At 42.7% G+C, this 20,820-nt stretch overlaps 1 protein-coding gene across 1 annotated transcript in view; it reads left to right on the forward strand.

The window, feature by feature from the left end:
- Positions 1-7,582: 7,582 nt before the first annotated feature.
- The window catches only part of FBXO3 (F-box protein 3), a 108,804-nt gene continuing 95,566 nt past the window's right edge, over positions 7,583-20,820 (forward strand). Inside the window, exon 1 of the mRNA XM_069221865.1 lies at positions 7,583-8,141. Within this exon, the coding sequence (XP_069077966.1) occupies positions 8,050-8,141 (92 nt within the window). The 5' untranslated portion in view covers positions 7,583-8,049. The remainder of the gene's footprint in view (positions 8,142-20,820) is intronic.

Below are 20,820 nucleotides of genomic sequence, written 5' to 3' on the forward strand. Positions count from 1 at the left end.
CTGTTGTTGTTGTGGTGCGTGATGGTGTTGTTGTGGGGCATTTTAGTGTTGTTGTGGGGCGTGTTAGTGTTGTTGTGGGTTGTGTTAGTGTTGTTGTAAAACGTGCTAGCGTTGTTGTGGGGCGTGTTGGTGTTGGAGTAGGGCGTGTAGGTGTTTATGGTGTTTGTGGGGGTGCTGGAGAACCGGCATGCATAGCATGTAAAGGGCCCATGTGTGTGTTTGGGGTTGGCTTTGGCGCAGGTGGGGTGCAGATCTGCATTGAGGGCGTGGAGCGTGGTCGCGGAGTAGTGTTGTCTAGGGGGGTCGGGTTGTGAGGACCAGGCGGACCAGCGCTGGGCGCAGTCCAGGTGCGAATGGGTGCAGAGGGGCTTGCCACTGGCGGGCCTCCAGAGCGCCAGCGGCGCAGCCGCACAACGACCACCATTAAAGGGGGAGGTGGGAGGGAGGAGCAGCTGGGAGGCGAGAGGCAAGGGACCAATGAGTGTGTGAGGGGGGCGGGGCTGCAGGGGACGCAGGGGCTGGGAGACCGGCGAGAGCCGGCTGAGCTGGGCAGGCTCTGAAAAACAGGCACAGTAAACGAAACGGGCAAAAACAAAGGCACAAGGACAATTCAAAACAGTACAGTAAACTAAATAATAATTCTAAACAACAAAAAAGCTAAATGCAATGACACAGTAAGCCTACCACTAGGCACCAGGGATAAGGCGTAGGCGGGTGTCTGCGGTGGTGGAGGGCCTCGATCTTGAAACCTGGCGGCAGACGGGGATCAGGGGCACGGAGGCGGCTGGTGGAGCCAAGTGGACTCCTGGCCAGAAACAGGTCAGGGGTCACAGGGGGCTCTGCACAGCGGTCGCCATTAAGAGGGTGAGGTGGGAGGGAGGAGCAGCTGGGAGGCAAGGGACCAATGGGTGCGTGAGGGGGGCAGGCCGCAGGGGATGCAGCGGCAGGGGCTGGGAGACCGGCGAGAGCCGGCTGAGCCAGGCGGGCTCTGAAAAACAGGCACAGTAAACGAAACGGGCAAAAACAAAGGCACAAGGGCAATTCAAAACAGTACAATAAACAAAATAACAATTCTAAACAACGAAAAAAGCTAAATGCAATGACACAGTAAGCCTACCACTAGGCACCAGGGATGAGGCGTAGGCCTGCGGATGGTGGAGGGCCTTGATCTTGAAACCTGGTGGCAGACGGGGATCAGGGGCACGGAGACGGCTGGTGGAGCCAAGTGGACTCCTGGCCAGAAACGTATCAACAACAAGGAAAGTATAAACAGACACATAAACATAAAAAGGGTAGACCATTAGAAATACTTATAATACCAATGCCCAGGAATATAAGAGAGGGAAAATCCTGAGAAATTGGAAAGGTACCAGTGAAATTAGAGAACAAATTGGTGCTAAAGAGGAATTTCGAAATTTGAATGTACATCCGAGTCTGAGAATGGAACATGAAAGAAAGAAAGAGTTGTGTATGGCACGTCAGGAATTTTAAAGATGTAGGGCAATATAGTTTAGTGGAGAGAGTGAGTGTGGTTTTTAAAGAGTTTTTGATTGGTAGAGAAACAATATTTAGAGGAATATATTATGTGTATGGTAAGACTGCTTATTTTGACTTGCTGTGTAATTGAGGTGGTATTATTATCTTGCTCTGATATTCTCTTGGGGTTCCATGTGAATTAAATGGGTGATGTTAGAGTGAAAACAGTAAAGCATGGATTTTAGCAAAGTTTGATATATGTATTGGATGTTATGATTCCAACTATCGGTGTGGCTATGAATGATGTTAAAATTAGAAGATCATCTATGCCTTGTTTCTAACTCTGCAGGAGCACTAACTAAGAATAAATTAGAAGGTACAAGCTATGTGTGCTATGATTGTGCAGAACTACCTTACATTAGATATCCGTCTTGCGAAGGAGGGCAGAGTCTGTTTGGGTTTTGAGAGTGCTAGAGTGCTCCCGGATAATAGTATGTTTATTAATGATTATATAAACAATAAGACTAACATCTCTTATGACGCAAAAGCTTTTAAGAAGTATAGTTTGTGGGAATCAGTTGGTTCTTAGTTTGGTGAGATTGGGAAGGGTTTTGGAAAGGTTGGTGAATGGTTTGATAGTTTGGATGGGGACACGACGTATGTCATACTAACCACTGAAATCATTCTGTTAATTTGTGCAATTGTTTTATTGTGTATGTTTAAAGTTGTCAAACTAATATTTGTAAAAAAGGGATCAAATTATGGGTGTAAGAAGAAGTTGTCAAAGACGTCTAAGAGGAAATGCAATATGATCAAGTTGGGATATTCAAGGAATGAGTCTATGATAGCCTCAAAATGTTGAAAGAACTGAGATGTAAGAAACAAAGTGGTGCATACTGTATTGCAAATAGTTTGGGGTTTAGTTATGATGTAATCATCAGAGTGGGTATTTTGTAGTAGTTATTCAACATTACAAATGAATACGTGCATTAATATTAATATTTGTCATTTTCCATTTGAATTCATATACATTTATTAACATGGCGCTACTGTAATTTAAACAAAATTATTGTGTTTTAATGTGCTTTTCTAGCCTAGACTAAACTAGGCCTCAGTTAGTCCTTGACACCATCTTTGTTAAAATGGCAGCTGTATTACAATGTTCATTGTACTTTTATATATCTCACTTGACACTACATGCAGAAAGATGTGCACTGTTCATTTTGTAAGACATATTGTTCTTGGAGAACTCGCTGAAGAAAACCTTTTGCTACTTTCCGAGGCCCTTCCTGCTAGCACACTATATTGCATTCATTTGTGATTTGTTTCTGTTGTTCATGTAACTACTTTGTTCTGAAACATTAGATCAGAAGGGGTGTGAATCAATATTCATGTAGTGGGTTAGTGCTGACATAGTATGGCTATGTGATGTTTTAGAAATATGAAAAGTGACTTGCTATAATAATGCTCCCACCATACAGTTTTGATGATTTCATATGCTGGAAATGGCTATAGAAACTCCTGAATTTGGAGGTGAGCCACAGTCTTTCCTGAATGGCTAGGGATGCTGCCCAATTTTCTATTGATTTGCTGCACATTTGGGTGTATTTAACCTATTTTTTATCCTTATTACATTATTTCTGTATTTGAGCTTCTTAATGGCAATTGATTTCTGTCAATCAATTTTGACATGTCACCCCCAAATTTTTGGCAGTGGTGCTGATGTTTTTCAAGTGATGTGAAGTGGGTACCTTCTCACCAAGTAACCAGTGCCAGTGCTCTTTCCTTAAAACAAGGTAAAATGGTCTAATTCTGTACTCTTGGCACACACTTTAGCACCCATATGAATTCCTAGTAAATGGTACCCTCTGTACCTATGGCATTGGCACTAAAGAAGGTCCCTAGGGGTTGCAGCAAGAATTATAGCACCCTTAGGGACCCCCATACAAACTGCATGCAGACTGCCATCGCAGACTTCGAGACATTGTGCAAACCATGTGTGAAAACACGACATGGCGCCCTCATTGTGCCATACCCAAATCACTGAATATAATATATGTAAGTCACCCCTACAGCAGACCTTATAGCCCTAAGGCAGGATGCATTATATTACATGTAAGGGCATATCTGCATGAGCATTTATGCCCCTGAGCTGTCTAGTTCAATTACTATATGGTACAAGTAAACAGGAAAGCCATCTTAAGTATATGTATTGGGCACGGACCATTACGAGTTCACCAGCTCCATGATGGCTTCACTGAAACCTATGGCGTTCGGTATCAAACACCTTGTCTTAAAAACCCATACTGATGCCAGCATTAGATTTATCATGACATGTACCCAGAGGGCACCTTAGAGGTGCACCCTGAAAACCTACCCATCTTCTAGCGCGCTAGCAGACTCGTCTCGGCCAGCCTGCTACCACAGACGGGTTTCTGACCCCCTGTATGTGAAAGTCAACACTCTCTGAGGTCAGGAAACAATTCCTGCCCGAGAAGGTGTTATCACCTCCTCCAGCAGGATGGTTAGTAAATCGGTATACCAAGGCAAGGGGCTTCAAAGCCCATTCCGCCTTTGATATGGGACCCCGGCTTCCTCCAAACTTGGAGGATGCCACTCCCTGCTCTGAGGCCCTTCTGGCACCAGGACTGGCGAGAAATTAGCTATGCAGTAGGTGTGTTGCACCTCCAGGCTAGTCACACCCCTAACATCGGCTTCCTGATATTCTCCAAAAAAGAAGGTTCTGCCATCTTGATTTTGGCAAAACTAGGAACTCTGGGTCAGGAAAATGTCCACTTTCTCTAGGAAGTGGTCATCTAGGGGATGTAGCCCATTAGATGCGACCCTTCACCCCCCTTCATGACCCTAAATTTTGTATTTAGTTGGTCCCCTGAAACCAGGAACTCAGATTGTCCTGACTACGAGAAGAAGAGACGAAGAAGCATGAACTGTGGACTACCTATTGACTTGGTGCCTGCTCCTCTCCCCGCAATTGCAAAGACCCAATTTGGCCTGCAGTTGTGCATCTTCCCAAAGCCCCAGAGGGCCACAAGCACTTTGTCAACCAGCTAGCATCTCTCTTGGAGTGTAGGAACCACTCCCCTGCGGCCTGCAGGCACCAACCACACAGTTAGGTCCACCAATCTGCCGACCACCAGGAGGAGGTCCCTGAGTGTCCAGGAGTTCAGCCCCGATGACACAACCAGTCTTCGAGACACTGATCTACCACGGAGATTTCCTGCACCAATACCCAAGGTAGCAGAGTCTGTTGAAAGCACCAAGGCTTGTTTGTGTTCAGTCTGAACACTACTACCACCAAAACTCTCCTGCCCATTGAGGGACTTTAAGAGAGGCCAGCCCCATGCCAGGAGTCATCTTGCTGTGGTTCTTTTCCCTCTTCTGCAGGTGCACATAGAAACTATGAGAGCCTCAAACTCACCAACCCGCTGGACAAAACACCATTGCACCACAACGCCACGGCCCGAGTCCATTGAAACTGACACCATCCCTGTGGACTTGAGACCCTGGATAGCTGAGCCCCCCTTTGGTTCTGCCGGACTGGTCCCCCAATCCCCGCTTGCAGTATTTTCTTACAGGTACACTTCCCCATTAACTATAGAGTGTAGCGCTCGAGGCTACCACCACTGAAGGAACCTCTGCACTTGACACACCAGGGCAGGTAAATCTGAACTCTTGGTGCTTTCTTGGACCTTGGCTCCTACATACCTTAAGCCCAAAAGAACAGTCCTGTAAGTCGTCTGTAAGTGTACCTATGCAGTGAATGTTTCTCCCATAGGACAACATTACTGTGTTCAAGGCTCATGCATCAAATTTGACAACTTTGATAGCTTGCTATTTCTATAGTTTTGCTTGTTAATAGTTCTTACAGTACTTACCTGCTAATGTTGATTCTGGTGTCAAAACATATATAAAAATCTGCAATATTTTTCTAAATTGGTATTGGATTTCTAATTGAGTGTGTGTCTCATTTAATGACTCTGTGTGTTCAACAAATGCTCAGCACTTCCCTCAGCTAAGCATAACTGTTCGACCACACTACCACAAATAGAGCACCTGGGATTATTAAAGTAAGCCCTGTAAACAAAGTAAAGTTTGCCAGGACTGTTTGCATGTTGTACCTCTACAATGGTGCAGCACATAAATAGCCAGCTTCCTACAATTCCAAGGTATCTCGATTGATTTATTGAGACTGCTGCTGCATTTGCATTCTTCTATTTTTTTCTGTATTCATACATGCGAACATTTTTAACAGTGCCTAATTTGTAAATAAAAACGTGCCAGTGCCCAAAGCCCCCCTCTTAAACACGCGGCTGCTGCAATTAAATGTGCGAACGCGGAATACTGAGGCAGCACAATACTCAAGCCATCTCAGCCCTCTTTAATCCATTTACAGACACTCCCTGCCCCTTCAGCTCACTCTTGCAGCGTTTTGATTTCTCCCATTGTGACGCTTTTTCGATTTCTCTTCCTCAGTCCCTCCCAAATGTGTCTTTTGGTTGCAGTAAATGCTTGAGGCAGAAAAAGAAGTGCCGGCCCTCAAACAAGCCCAACTGAAGCACTGATTTTCAAGCTGCAGAGGGAGAGTTATAAAACATAAGGCCCATGAATTTTCCCCATTGACTTATATGGAACCAGATGATAAAATAAAGCTGTTTTAGTCTTAAAACATGGGAGTCTTCCATCTGTGATGGCATAACTTTAAATTACAATAAACTCCCTTTTTAAGTCAACCCTTTCTTATTAACTGTATTTAAAATGATGTTTTGAATTATGTATTTAAGGACAGATTAGCTTATAGGTCTTTAGGTCAGCACCACCCCCAACTCTGCTATTAGGCTTCACTATCATGCAGGCTACTCAAGAGACAGAGCGCCCTCAATATTATTGCCTGATATTGGTGCGCTGTTCCCCACCACCAACATTGTTTTATGTTGTGGAAAGTAATACACACCGCAACTGGAATAATTGTAGGCTCTCTTGTTTATTCCAAGTTATAACAACATTACAAGGAATACAACGATCCGACTCCAGCGTTGCCCCATAACAGAATGACTAACATTCTACATTCTCTCTGTAAATACTCTCCCTACGTTCTACATTCTACTACTTGCCATTTCACACTCCTCAGTAACATACATATATATACAACATCTCCTTTTTCCCAACAAAATCAAATAAACAAAACTTGTAACACTAAATAAAATAAAATAAACGAATAATACAACATGGGAATCATTTTGAAACCTGGTTCACCCAATCCAATATTTCTAGGAGATTTACCTTGTTTTAATGTTGAAGTATTGATGATTTAACATTAGAACAAGTTTTAGAAAATAGTAAGAAAGTTTGTGAGAATCACATTGGATGTGTTAAAGGTTTTGAACATGTCATCAAACTAAAGGAAAAAGCTACACCTGTTGTACATAAGGTGCGTCCAGTTCCTCTTTCAGTGAGAAAAGATTTGAAGGAACTTTTATCTAAATTGTGCGATGAAGGTATAATTGAACTTAATGATTCTTCAGAGTGGGTTTCAGCTATTGTTATCACAAAAGAGAAAACTGGTGCTATAAGGTTGTGTGCTGACTTGAGGTCCTTGAACAAAAATATAGTGGTGGATTGTCATCCTTTACCTAGAATTCAGGAGATTTTAGCAGCCATTAATGGGTCGAAATATTTTCTGGAATAATTGGAAGCTCTCTTGTTTATTCCAAGTTACAACAGCATTACAAGCAGCCGCCTCCAGCGTTGCCCCATTACAGACTGACTAACATTCTACATTCTCTCCCTAAATGCTCTCCCTACATTCTACTACCTACCATTTCACGTTCCCCAGTTAACATACATATATACACAACAGTTATGCTGTGCTGTTGTAATCCTCAGGGGTGCGCTGTGCCCTAACTAAACAGCCATACCGAAAAGCTTAGTCTCAGTTGGGTTAGCCCGCCCCTCTCACACTCAGCTTTCATTGGCGTTCTTGCCCTTTAAGTACTAGATCAAAGGTGATTCGAACCCTTCATCTTCAAAGTTGTCTCTGTTTGATAACAAACAAGCGTGGGCGCCGCCTACGACAATAAGCGCATGCGCATAACAATTGAGGCTTAGGCCCACCCCCCCAAAACCCTCTCTCCAGGATCTCATTCGCGAATATGGAGAACTATTTAATGCTATCGTGTTAGGTGTCTTTGAGCGATAGGAGCTCGTAAAATTGACTAACAACAAGAAGAGTAATTTTACAAACTGGTCGCATATCTTAAAGTCATTCTGCACGTTTAGAAAAGAGCCTAGGAAATGTACATTTCATTTATTGAAATGACAGTTTATTTTAGATTATGAACTAAATTATGTAGCAATATGACTATATACATACAGCAAGGGTATCGTCAGCCTTTTTTTAATATTTTTTATTGCTTTTACGCACAACACCAGAGCCCCGCACCTTCACAAGATGGCCGACGCAGAGCCGGTCCATCCAACCGAGCAGCGCGTCAGCTAGTCCGTCTTCAGTTTCCATGGTAGAATGAGGGCTAGCGAGCCCCGGGGAGTGCGAAGATGGCGGCGTCCGTGGTGCTGAGCCTGGACACACTGCCCACCGACCCCTTGCTGCTCATCCTCTCCTTCCTGGACTATCGCGACCTGAACAGGTGCCCGGGGGCGGGGAGCAGGGAGGGAGCAGGGCGACGGGTCACGCAGAGGGACGCTGTTAAGCGCTGGAGAGGGAGCGGCGCTCTGACAGCCTGAGCCACTCCAGCTGATGCTCTTTCTCTGGCGGGCAGGGGCCCGTGTCACGTTTGACTCTTTCAGCCAGTCTTGGCTGTTCGCTGTCAGATTTTAAAACGTGGCCTTGTTGCAAGTCCTTGGTGAAGGTGTCACACAGGGATGGCCCCTTATCAGTTAATTAGTTTGCACCGCTGCTCGCTCAGGTAATTGCATTGTAGGCATATCTCCCCGCACCCCACCTTATGATGCCTATCAAACGCCTAGCTCCTTGCTGGCTACATATCCGGTGTGACATCGGCAGCCCAAACTAGCGTTTGAGTCACTAGCTCTAGTTTTCTGATAATTATAACGGTGCTTCCGAAATGGTAGATATTAAAATTATGTATTTTTATTTAATAATTGAGCATGCCCTTAAATACACATTTTTAAGAAATACATTAAAATGTCTTTAACTGTAGAAATAGATTTTCCTGTAGCATATGCTACAACATTGTATTTGATTTCACCGTCAAGTTTCATAGCCACTCTACGGGAAAAACAACTGTATTTTAAAACAAATGGCCCAAGTCTTAACGGAAGTTAATGGACATTTAAAACAATGTTCTAGTCCGATAAAACGAGCCATGTGAAACAGATACATTTTCCATAATTATCCCTGATAATCAATGGTAACTCCCCGTTTTGGTACCACAGATCAACTCCTGCTGTCAGTCTGATTTTATTTTTATATGGACGGATTAGGGATTGTATTTTACATTGTTTGGTTAACCAAGGTACTCTTCATGCATCGCAACTGAATTTTTTATTTTTTTAAATTTAAATATGCCCAATCAAGACATGCACTCTAGAGGCACATGTTTTTTTTAAAATCAATGTTTGCCCTTTGTTCTGTGAATTGCAGTAATTCCCAGCAAATCACGAAAGGAGAACCTTGAACGATCTAAAAAAAGACTAATCTTGGTGAACTTAATCCTACTGAAACCCTTCATATTTACTAAAAAAGTTGAGTACACAGCAGCTTGCTAAACTATCCAAGAACCAGTACCAGGGATGTGGAATTCCTATAGCCTGATGCTCAGGGCATATTGTTTTGGGTGAACAACAAAAGTTTTCATATTTATTTTGTCCTTGGGATAAAGTGGGCAAAACACCCTGCAGCACAAAGCATTTGGCTACCAATTTACAGCACCACATTAATGACCTGACAATGGAGTTATCTGCAGTTAAGATAATATCTGTGTACATACGGTAATGCCGCTTGAACTTGTATTTATGGTTCACTAATGCAAATCAATTATTATTAGAGTGAGCACTCTGTAAAAATGTTGTAAGCCTGGACTGCACTACTGACAGTGGTTCCAGTATAAACATGTGTACATTTTGAAGTTCAAAAATAGGAGTCTACTTATAATGCTCCCAGATTACACTCTGGCTAGATGCAGATGCTTGAAAGAAAGATTGATGGTTATTTGCCTTTCAAATAAAATTTTCACAAAAAATGCAACTAGGGAAAAAAACGTTTTGCTAAACTGGGAAATTTTAGGTAACATTTCTTTGAATCATCATTTAGTACTTTCCCCTGCCACCATTCAGTATAGTTTTAGCCTCTCGTGAGTGTAGTAGCTTGAGTTAAGGCAGTGGAATCTGGTGCAATGCTCATCTGGATATATGCCTGTATCTGCACCTTAGGTGAAGTTTATCTTGCCTCACTGGTCAGTTCAGGGAGCCTGCATAGGATAGACCTCTGAATTTTAGCCTGCAATGCAGAATCAAATGGGGATTTTAAGACATTTGCTCTAACTGGAATAAACCAGTGGGGTGCTAAATACGTCACGTATATAAAAAGTCATAAGCATTTGCATCATCCTTAGCCAATGTTTACCTTAAGTATCTACTTCTAAACTTTAAGATATAGATATTGAGAGGATTTACTAGTCTTGTCGCCCGATTGTGTAACAATTCATGACAACAGGTGTTTAGACATGAATACCACTTTCACAAGTTCTGGGAAAGTTGACAAAAATGCTAAACTAAAGTGCAGACAGGCTAATTAAAATGGAAACTGTAGCTAAAATGGAACCTGTCCTGCATGTGTTTACCTCAAACTTTCTAAGATGAAAATAAATAAGACTAAAGGTAAGTGTTTAAAATAAATAATATAATAGAATTATGAAGAGGCACAGTTGTTGTGTTTCTGACATCCCTGGAATAACTTCTACACTAGACCACAAAAAAAGAGAACAACCACTTAAGATTCTAGGTCCCTATCGACATCCTGAACTGCAATTTCTCTTTTTATAAAAAGGACTCCTGGTGGAGTGCCTCATTATGGAGTCATCATCCAATCGTCTAATACCCCCGGATAGGCTCTGCCATTGCTTTGTATTGTGTGGATAGGGGAGCTCTTTGGTCTTTTTTAATTTTCCCTGACATCTTATTTTTACATTATTGTAGCCCCTGATACCCACGAACACCTTTTGGTATCCAGGGGCCATGGCTTATATTAAAAATAAAAAGGGACATGCTTAAGGTAATACTACTTCCCTCCCATGTCCACGTAGGTCGACATGTTTGAGCCGGATTTTCTATTGCTCCTTTGGTTGCCCACCTTTCTTCAAGAACAGTTTGATCCCTAACCGACTTATTTTTATGTGGTCAATAACTTAGGAGGTCTGACTTACATTTATTCCATGCGAAGCACACTCATTGATATATACCAACTTTTTAACTTAACAATCAGTGAATGTGTTTTTGCATGAGCTTGATTATAATAACTTCGTTCCACATTTATAGAACAGAAGCATATGCTAGAAACTTTAATTTGATGGTATCACAGTACATCGCTTCTTGCGTATTCAATAACGCATGTTTCCATACTGAAATTAATGGTATCTCTGCATTGCAATACGTGGAAGTCCAAACTTTTCTTTTTCAGTTGCATTCTGTTCCATTATTAAAAGCTGCATTGTCAACAAATAACTCTTTCATTCAATAAACACAAAAAATCGAAATTCTGATATGGGGTGATGGCATAGTACCTACTATGATATCATTGCTTATGCCTTCTCATCAAGAGCTCTGCTCAGATGTGAACCAGAAAAAACAGCTCATTCTGATTCCCCATTTTCTCCTCTGTCTAAGCTGGTAACCAGCAGTACATCTGACTGAACCAGCTGTAATCCACCAAAACACTGTTTATCTGTAGCTTATTGGATTTTTGAGGAAATAAATAGCATAGCATCGTTTTTGTTACTTCTCTGCTTGATTTGGGTTTTACAAAGCCTGCAACCTTAATGGAATATAAGAGATCCTCTTGTCAGCTTAAATATCCTGGAACTGTTGCAAAATACATTGTATATTTATCAGCTTTAATTTATTTACCTTCTTTCTCATGTTGTATATATGCAGATAAATGACTTCATACCTCTAGGCAACCAAACAACATATGTATAATGAGGTTTAGGTTTCTTTACCAAATTGGATTATTATAGGGCCCGCCACTTGTTGCCCTTCTTCCGGATGTTTATTCTTAATCAATACACCTTAGCTTGTTGTGAATGTTTCGGTTTCTGCCTAAGGCTAATATTGATGCCCTTGCTACGTATTGATTCATTATTAGATATTTTCATTTTAAACACCTTCTTAAGCGTTGGTAATTAGATACAACACAACTACTCTTCCAGAAGCAGATTATATTTCCTGACCTTTTCTAATTATTCTGTAGAATATCGTGAAATAAAGACAGGCTCTGTATCATTCTTCTTTATCTGACTCACTACATAATAGCTTTTGGCAGGCACATTTTAAATCTGAGTCTTAGGGAGTTCAGGGTCTTTAGATTATCTTTATTTAAAAGAGCAGTTACATGACTTATTTGAATTCAGACCCTTGCCAAGAATATATTTTAATTTCTGTGATGGATATTTACTGACGGAACAGATTCAATAATTCTTTGGAGAGTGTTCTGCGTCAGCCTCATGGTATTTACTGTCGGAGTAGTTATGGTCAAATTTTATGCTGCCTCTACAGAGACACCTAAACCGAACTTGTATGATTTTGCAACAATGTTTTTACAAGAAGACAAGGACAATAGACTAGGGCAAGTGTCTAAGTCTTCTAGATTTTCAAGGGCTGATAGCCAAGCCAACAGAAGGCCAAGCAAATATTCTGACAAAAATAGCAATTTGTCTGTTACATCCCAATTTCCATCAAGCTCGAACAAGCGCACTCAATTCTACTCAACTCTCAGAAAAAGAAGCTGGGAAAACCTGGGCCTCTGTGGCATGCTATACCACATTGCTGATTTCTATCCCCACTGCAGCTATGTACTGGCCACCCTGCTGCCTCTCTGTGCTGTATGCAAACTTGGTTCCGATCTTCCCCACTTCGTGGCTCATAATCCTGCTATCTGCACCAACCTCTGCTCTCATCCCTAATGCTGAGTAACAGAGATGCAGCAACACGGCTGGCTAGGTACCAGTGGCTCGACACCTCATCTAAACTCACCCGTGCTGGGGTGACTGGACCAGAGTCAAAAGTAGGGGCAATGAAGGACCAAGAAAAGGAGTGGAAGGAGAAAATGGAGTCTTAGATGGCTTTGATAAATGCAGAGACGGATAATTATTGCAGTTGAGGAAGTTATGGCACTAACAGGGTCAACAGTGGGAGACCTATCAACAGCACATATGGAGAAACCGGCCGCCTTTATCGAGCAGTGTATATGCACAATGTACAATTTCCCGGGAGAACCAGGGGAACCAGGAGGACTAAGACCCTGGTGAACAGGAGCCAAATGGAACCAGAATAATCGAAGATCTGGTCCTAGAGGACCATGGCCAAGAGAAACTAAGATATGGTAGGCCTCGGATAAGATGACCAATGGTGGTAGGAACAAGACCAGGAGGGCCATGACTGTGGGGACCAACACCAAGAGGACAGGTATCATCAAGATCAGGACCAAGGTGGCTAGCAGTAGCAGGAACAGGACCAGGTCTACAATGGTCAGAAACAGACCGGAGAATTGAGAATTGGACCATGACCTGGAGCAGAAATAGGAGGTCCAGGACCAATTGGACCAGGGCAGAGAAGGGCTTGAACATGAGAATGAAAAGAATCGTGCCCTGGATGACTAGGAAGTCCAAAAGGGCCAGGGCCAAGTGGGCAAAGAGCTGAAGACCACAGCCAGGAGGGCCCAAAGCAGGAGGACCAAGGGACAAAGAGAAGCAAACCAGGTTACCAGGTAGAGCAGGAAGTCTAGAAGGAGGACCAATGGCAAGAAGGACTGGAAACAATCCGATGGCTACCATAACTGTAAGGACCAGGAGTAAAATCAGAAGGACCATTATTGCAGTAGGACCAAAATTAAAAGGACCAAGACCTTGATGTAGCAAAGGTTGAAGATGACAAGGAAGGCCCGTTTATGAATGGGAACCAGGGGGCTAAGAAGTAGTGCCAGACCAGAAGGTGACCACACAGCAAACTAGAAGGTTGAAGAGTAGGACGTGGACCAGGAGAAGGAGGATGAAATGAAGCACCAGGACTCTGAACCAGGAGAACAAGTCTAAAGACCAAAAAGGAACAGGACCAGGGCCCAATTGAGGACCAGTCACATGTGAATGGCTAGGAGTACCATGATAAGTATGACCAGAATAAATCTAGTGCACGAAAAAGGACTACCAGGGACAACAGGAGAAAGAAAAATCAGGAGGAAGTGGTTCAGGAAGAAGAAGAGACGGGCCATAATGATGATTATGATGATAACTTGGGGAGCGTGGGGGTGGAGGGGCCGGGGGTGAAGAAGAGGTGGCTAATGTGATTCTAATCCTCGTGTATAAGAACAAGCGATTAGTTATAGAGGCCACTCCTCTTTAAATTATTCTTAGTTACTCTTTTTACACCAAAGCCTGTTTCGAGACCAACATTTAAGGCACTGCATTAACCCTTGAGCTGTCTTAAAATGAAACGTGTTAGTGGTCAATTAACTAAACCGTTTACAGCTTTACTATAACTTTTTTCCCTTGTTGACAATATTGTTGGGGGTGAGTTTATCAAAAATAGCTCATTGGTTGACTCATTGCATTTGCTTCTCATGTAGCCATCCTTAATGACTCCGTCCCCTTCTCTGTTACACCCATTTGATGGGATTCCAGTGAAAACTTTTTCAGTTTCCACCACTACATGTCACAGACTTTCTGGTGGTTTGATTTCAAGTTTGTTGAAGCCAAATAATTCCCAAGAGCCATTTCAGAGTCTTAAATTGAACACTAATATGTAAACAGAAAAATAATGGTTCTTTGGTATAAGATGAAGTAACCACTGTGCCCTTTGTCACTGACCAAGAACTAGAATATTCTGTAGAACTGAGATGCCATCCGGTTGCGTAGTTAGTTATTTGTTGAAAAAAAAAAAGACAGACTTAATGCTGAACCAAGGCGCATACATTTCTATCTTGGCCATCACAGTCCAGGTTTCCCATCCCTCTCATCCAGAGGGAATATATGCTTCAGATGATCAGCTTGAAAATACTAACTTAAACAGTTGTTCTGCCGTGAGAAAAGCTTCAATAAAGGTAGTATGGTAATGAGATATATAACAAAATAACATTGGGGAACAGACCAATGTATGATTACTACCGTATCCATAAGAACATGCATCATTTTATTCATATGTATATACAGTTGGTCAACTCTCCCCTTTGTAGGATATGACCAGGCTCATCCATCCAAACAAATCAAATAGATGTGCTCCAAGTGATGATGCAGTGAAAGGTGAAAAAAAAAAAAAAAAAAAAAAAAAAGGTGCCACGACAAATGACAAAAAAATTTGAGAGACAATGAACGTATACAATGTTGACAAAATGCGAAAGGTCAAACTCCCAACACTGAACTCCATAGAAACAGTTAAAGAAATATTCAAATGTTCCTAGTGTCCTCGATTAAAAAAAAGATTTTTTTGACCAAGAAAGTTGACGTTTCAACCCCACTTAGGTTGACTATGCCGGGGTCTTCATCAGGACCAACGACAGTGGTAAACACCAATAAACAAAAAATGTCAGCAATCAGTCTCCTTGGGGTATGAACAGCTCACCAAATCTTTCAAGATAATCAAGAATACTTTACCAATCCAGATTTAATCTGGGTAACAGAGTGACAAATATTGTGTGTCTCACAATCACTTTGTGTCTGAAAAAGAAACAGACAATCCCATGCCATTAATAATGGGTACTGTGAACCTCCAATTTGCAAGAGAAAGAAACAGGCATCAGAAATCACGCAAGATAAGAGAGCGAGGGGTAATGTTTGATAGAGGAACACACAATGCATAGTGCACATCAAGGAGATAATAAGAAATGCTCTATCACCGACATATGTTTTAGCTTTCCTGTTCATAGGCACATTTGGGTGTCCTGTTGGTGTCTGAGGTATGCAGGTGTATGCATAAAGGTGCGCTTGAGCCAGTGGCTTAATTTGCGACAGTGCAGGCATAATCTGATTAGTGTAGTCTCGTGTTTGAAGTGTTTGTTTCAGCGATACTTTGTATTTTGTGTGTGGTGTGCCAATAATAACCACTTTTTTCCTAGCCATGTTTATTTCTCTTTCCTCCCTTTTTCTTGGGTGAATCGCTCGGTGGGTTATTGTTTTTTGCTGTTTGGATTTGTAAAACATACTTTTTTGTGTCATTAAAATTGAGCAGGTATGAGGGATTTAAGTGTGGTTATGCGAATCACGTGTTTTGTTTTTGTCTTCCGTTGGTTACTTGATTCTAGCCATTACATCCCAGGGTTAGTCTTGCCAAGCTATTTTTTTATTCTTGGGGAATTTAGGGCTTGATGTACAAACCCCTAAAGTTGTTGCAAATCGTGTTATTTGCAAAATCACAAGGTTTGCATCAGCAGAAGGGCATTTTAGAATGTCCCAAGCCCTTTTACGAATTGTAAAAGTCTTTCTAGTTCGTAAAAGCTTTTGCAATCCTTTTTGAATATAGAGAAAGTATGAGAGGGTGTAATAAAGATGTCCTTTCTTATTTCCGGTTCAGAGAGGAATGGATCAGTGGTTTGTAACTGTAGTTTGTCACAAACTATTAATGAGTTCCCACCTTCCAAGATGGGGTGGTAACTGATTCTCAAAAGTGAAGGAGTTCTCCATGGGACACCTTTCACTTGTTATTCGGGTCTGCAGCTTTGGACACGGGAGGTAGCTGGCATTAGTCTGCGTATGTGACTTTATCATCTAGCCCGAAAATTATGTATGCAAAGTGCCTGATTATTGAGCAGTCAAACATCTTGTCAGTGCCATTCAGTACAAATCCCCAGTATCTTGAGTTTGTAGGAGTGCCAAATTAGGTGCAAGAGTGAACCTGTTCCCCCTCAGCCTCGCCAGCAATCTCTGGTTATAGTCTAGTTCCACTCATAGAGCTTTTCTGGGGTTGTAATACGAGTATGAAGTCAGTTGTCTTAACGTTTCCTTCACCGCTGCACTTGCTGCCATGACTTTTGCTCTTTGGTATGCCGCCTGCCGTTCGCTGGCTTTGTGTTCTTCTTGGGTCCTTTTTGCACAACTTTAGTTCTGCTGATTTCTCCCTGTGTCTCCCCCTGTAGCAGGTGTTTGTATACTTCTATAATGGTGTGTAAATTACCTGACAATCCATTTATCAAATGACTGTAATGGTCATTTAACTGCTTGCTTAATGGTAGATTGGGAAATCCAATGCCACACTTGATGGTACCCAAATCTCTCTTCCTCATGCGGTCCGTAAACTATAAACTTAACTTGTTCAAAGGATTTTAGTCCCGCCCAGTCGTACAGGTCTCCTATCCTTTTACACCACACCCATTGCCATTCGATGAAAAGGTCGGTGTCACAGGTGATGGATTGGTAACTAGGCACTGCTTAACAAACCTTTTATTGCATGCCGGCCTAGTTACCCGTGTAACTGGTGATGAACTCAAGTCTCAAGGCCTGTGCTTTTTGAAAAGCCACATTTCCTTCCTTATGTGTGCGCCGTCAGTAGCTTGGAAGAACCATCGCTTTTCAGTCTCGCTCTGTTGTCACTATGGTATACCGCAGTCGCACCACATGGTGATAGTTTGTTGTGTTTGAGATTCCCAAGCCCTTCACCTCGATCAGCCTATACATTTGTTCAGCAGCTGTCTGTGCTTCTTCCTATCCCATATAAAGTTAATGAACAGTTTTTGTACATGTCACAACATTCCTTTAGGGAGAAGGAGTGGTAAGAACTTGGCCACTTTAAGGTATCTCACCAGCGCTGTTATATTTGCCTCCATTATGTGGCCTATCAACAATAATCCTGACCTGTGCCAGCCCCGAAAGTCGGATTTTAGCTGCCTAATAGGACCCACGTTATTTACTTTTGACATATTACATGTAGTTGTAAGCCCAAGTACATCAGACTGTCTTTTGCCCATTGTAATGGCAGCTGCACTGGTTTCTGTCCTCTGGCTGCCTGCAGGAGGGACACGCCAAGCAGCTGCAATTTGTGGACATTCATTTTGAAACCTGAGGTGGTCAAAGCTGTGTAGTTTATGCACTGCTTCTGGCAATGATATTTCAAGATTGGTAAGGCACAGTCTGACATAATTTGCATACGTGCACAAGTTGTGCTCATTTCGTCCCATGGTCACCCCAGCGATGGCTGTGTTTTGTCAATGGCTGTGGCTAAGGTCTCCGAAAAGGCGGGAGGAGCTGAAGAGGAGAGTCTATAGAAGGCATTCCTGCCTACTTTACCTCATCAGTGTGAGAGATGTGTGGGACCCATTAGTTCTACAGCGTGTCTGGGGGTCGCAGTAGTTGCTGAAAACTCATGCAGTGAACTGTAGGTCAGTTCCCATGTAGGCAAGTGTCTGTTTGAGAAATGGCCAATGTACCTAGTCAGGCTCTTTTTCTACGTCCACCACAGCCAACGCTATTCCTCTTTTCACTCCACTCATTTGATCTATTATATGTAAGATCCTCATGATGTTATCGGCACAATTGCGCCCTTATATGAAACCCACTTTGTCCGGATACACAAACATTTGCATGTAGGCCTCAAGCTAAGATACCATTTATGAGCTTAGCATTGATGTTAAGCAGTGATGTCTGGCAATTGGTAGAGCAGAGCTGAAGGTCATTTTCTGGTTTGAGATAGATTATAATAGAGGCCTCTTACATTATCTGAGTTGCTTCCCCATCCTACTCACTTCAAACATCTGTGTGCTATTTCTTGGCAGAATGTCTTGTAAAATAGAGCTGGGGAAACATCCAGCTCCAGAGATTTCTGGGTTTTGAGCTGTGATATTCCAGTGACTACCTCTTCAGTTTTTATGGGTTTTCAGGAGGACTTCCATTTCTTCTTCAGGAATCGGGTATCCCTCTTTCGGGGCTGTATAGTATTCTTAAAAGGATTGATTTATCCCAACCTCTGTGAAATATTAAATGCCTGCTTCTTTGCAAATCGATCTGACATGATTTTTAGACTCTCGAGGCCTAAGTTTACAAGCTAGTAGCCTCCAAGCTCTATTTCCCGCCTTCATAATATTTTTGTTTTACCCTGAGCAGACCATATAGTTTTCCATCCGAATCTAGACTGCACAGAGTAACCTGTGTTGCTTGTAAGCATTCACCATATTTTCTATGTGCCATTACATTGGCGTTTGCACTGCAGCTCCCTAACTATATCTTCCAGTATTGAGCATTCCTCCATCCTATCCTCATTGTTTGCAGACACTAGTGTGATAAATGCACCTCTCCGAACTCCTACCTTAAGTTCCTCCCATGGTCTGCGTCGACTTATACCTTTGATCTGTCCTCTATGATTAGTTCCCTCTCATGGGCTGAATAATTTTCCTATTCCTCTCAGTAAAGAGGAATCTGTCCCTTAGGGTCCAGTTATTCATCTATTGCAGTGTTTTGGCCCCTTTAGGGGTTTCCACATCGAGGTGTGGTTGGTAAGAGAGGCCTACCTACCTCTGCTTTAGTTAGCAAGCCCATCAACGCTGGGGAGCCCTGAATGGGATCTAATGTGGCATATGTTATGTGCGCAACCGAATAATACGTGTAATCTTTTTCCTAGGGGTGAAGGAAGTGCCACTTGTCAGTAAGCCCCATTTTGCATAGTCATGTCGTTCCTTCCTTTGAAATGGCCACCGTCTGTCATGTTCGTTGTGCAGATCTGTCTTTCATTACACATTCCAAGGTTAACATCTCAACCTATTATGGCTTTTTTTGTCAGATGAATACAAGATATGTCTAATCGCTTTAAAAAAAAAGTTGTTCTTGGCCTATATTTGGCACATAGACTTGGGTGACTGTAAACTCATGATCGCCCCTGTTAAGCCGCAGGGCTAGTGATCTACCACCTATGTCTGCTGCAATGCCCGTAGTCCTCTGTAAAAGTATGCTGCCAGTAATATTGCTACCCTGGCTTTTTCCTTGGGTTCTGAGAAGAGCTACTGCTGTGGAAACAATTCGGATCACAGTCTAGTCTATGTCAATCGAAAAGCAAGTGAGTCTTCTGCAGTAAGCATATCTGCATCACATGTCTCGAAACAAGGGCATGAGTGCCCCCCATCTAGATTGAGCATTCAGTCCCTGTGTATTTAGATACAAGATCTTTAGCTCTTCCATGGGGCTTATGTGTAGGATGGAGCAGTGCTTGTGACTGTGAGTAACTTCCAAGAGGAAATGCATAATATAAACCATGGCCATCCTCCCTCCCCTTTTACCTGTGAACAACTCGTCCCCCAACATAATAACCAACAACTCTTCGTAACCAACCCCGAGCTAGGACGCTCGGTCACCAGTGAGCCAAAGTCCAGTGTATTTGTACGCAGTAAATGTTTGTCTTTCTTCTGCCAATTCCTCCACCTGTTCTTCTCCCTCCCCCATCCTGGCACCTATTAGAATACAAATCTTTGTCCCCATTTGACCTTGCCATTCAGCTGCATCAATATCACCCCTTTAGGAATCTTGATGGTCTCTAGTGTCTTTTAGCTAATCCAGCACCACCTGCCTTTACTGCCACCATGTCCACCTGGGGTTTGTTGTGCTTCTTTGTGGATTGTACTCCTTTCCCAGCTGCTGTGGTGTAGAGCGTGCCTGGAAGCCTCTGGATATTCGGGTATTATTCTGCTGCAGATGCCTGAGGATCCTATTTGCCTCCCTGTGGGAATTCGGATGCTGTAGAGAACCCTGCCACATAAATATTATTCTTAAGGGGGGACCTCCTCTGTAGCTTACACTTTTTGCTTTTGAGGGACATGGTGAGTGGGCGGACGTTATGCTACTTCTAAAAGGTTATAGGTTGATAGGGTGCTGGTACAGTGCAGTTTTAGCCCCTCCGACATTATCTGGTCCTTGTCTATGGCTGCTTTCATGATGCTTTCTTTATGGCGGTAGTGATGGAGGAATGTCTGGATGTTCGGGGGCCCAAGAAGCTTGGTTAAACGTAGAGTTAACACAGTGAATGTGGTCCAGCACTATGCCCCCTTCTTCCAGGCTAAGGAGCACCTGCTTCAAAATTCGTTTAAAAGTCTTTCATGGCATCCCCTTCAGCCAGTCTTTGTACCCCCTTGATACTAATGTTCAGCCTTCAGGAGTGATTCTC

This window comes from Pleurodeles waltl, chromosome 3_1, assembly GCF_031143425.1.
Source record: "Pleurodeles waltl isolate 20211129_DDA chromosome 3_1, aPleWal1.hap1.20221129, whole genome shotgun sequence".
Classification (NCBI taxonomy): Eukaryota; Metazoa; Chordata; class Amphibia; order Caudata; family Salamandridae; genus Pleurodeles; species Pleurodeles waltl.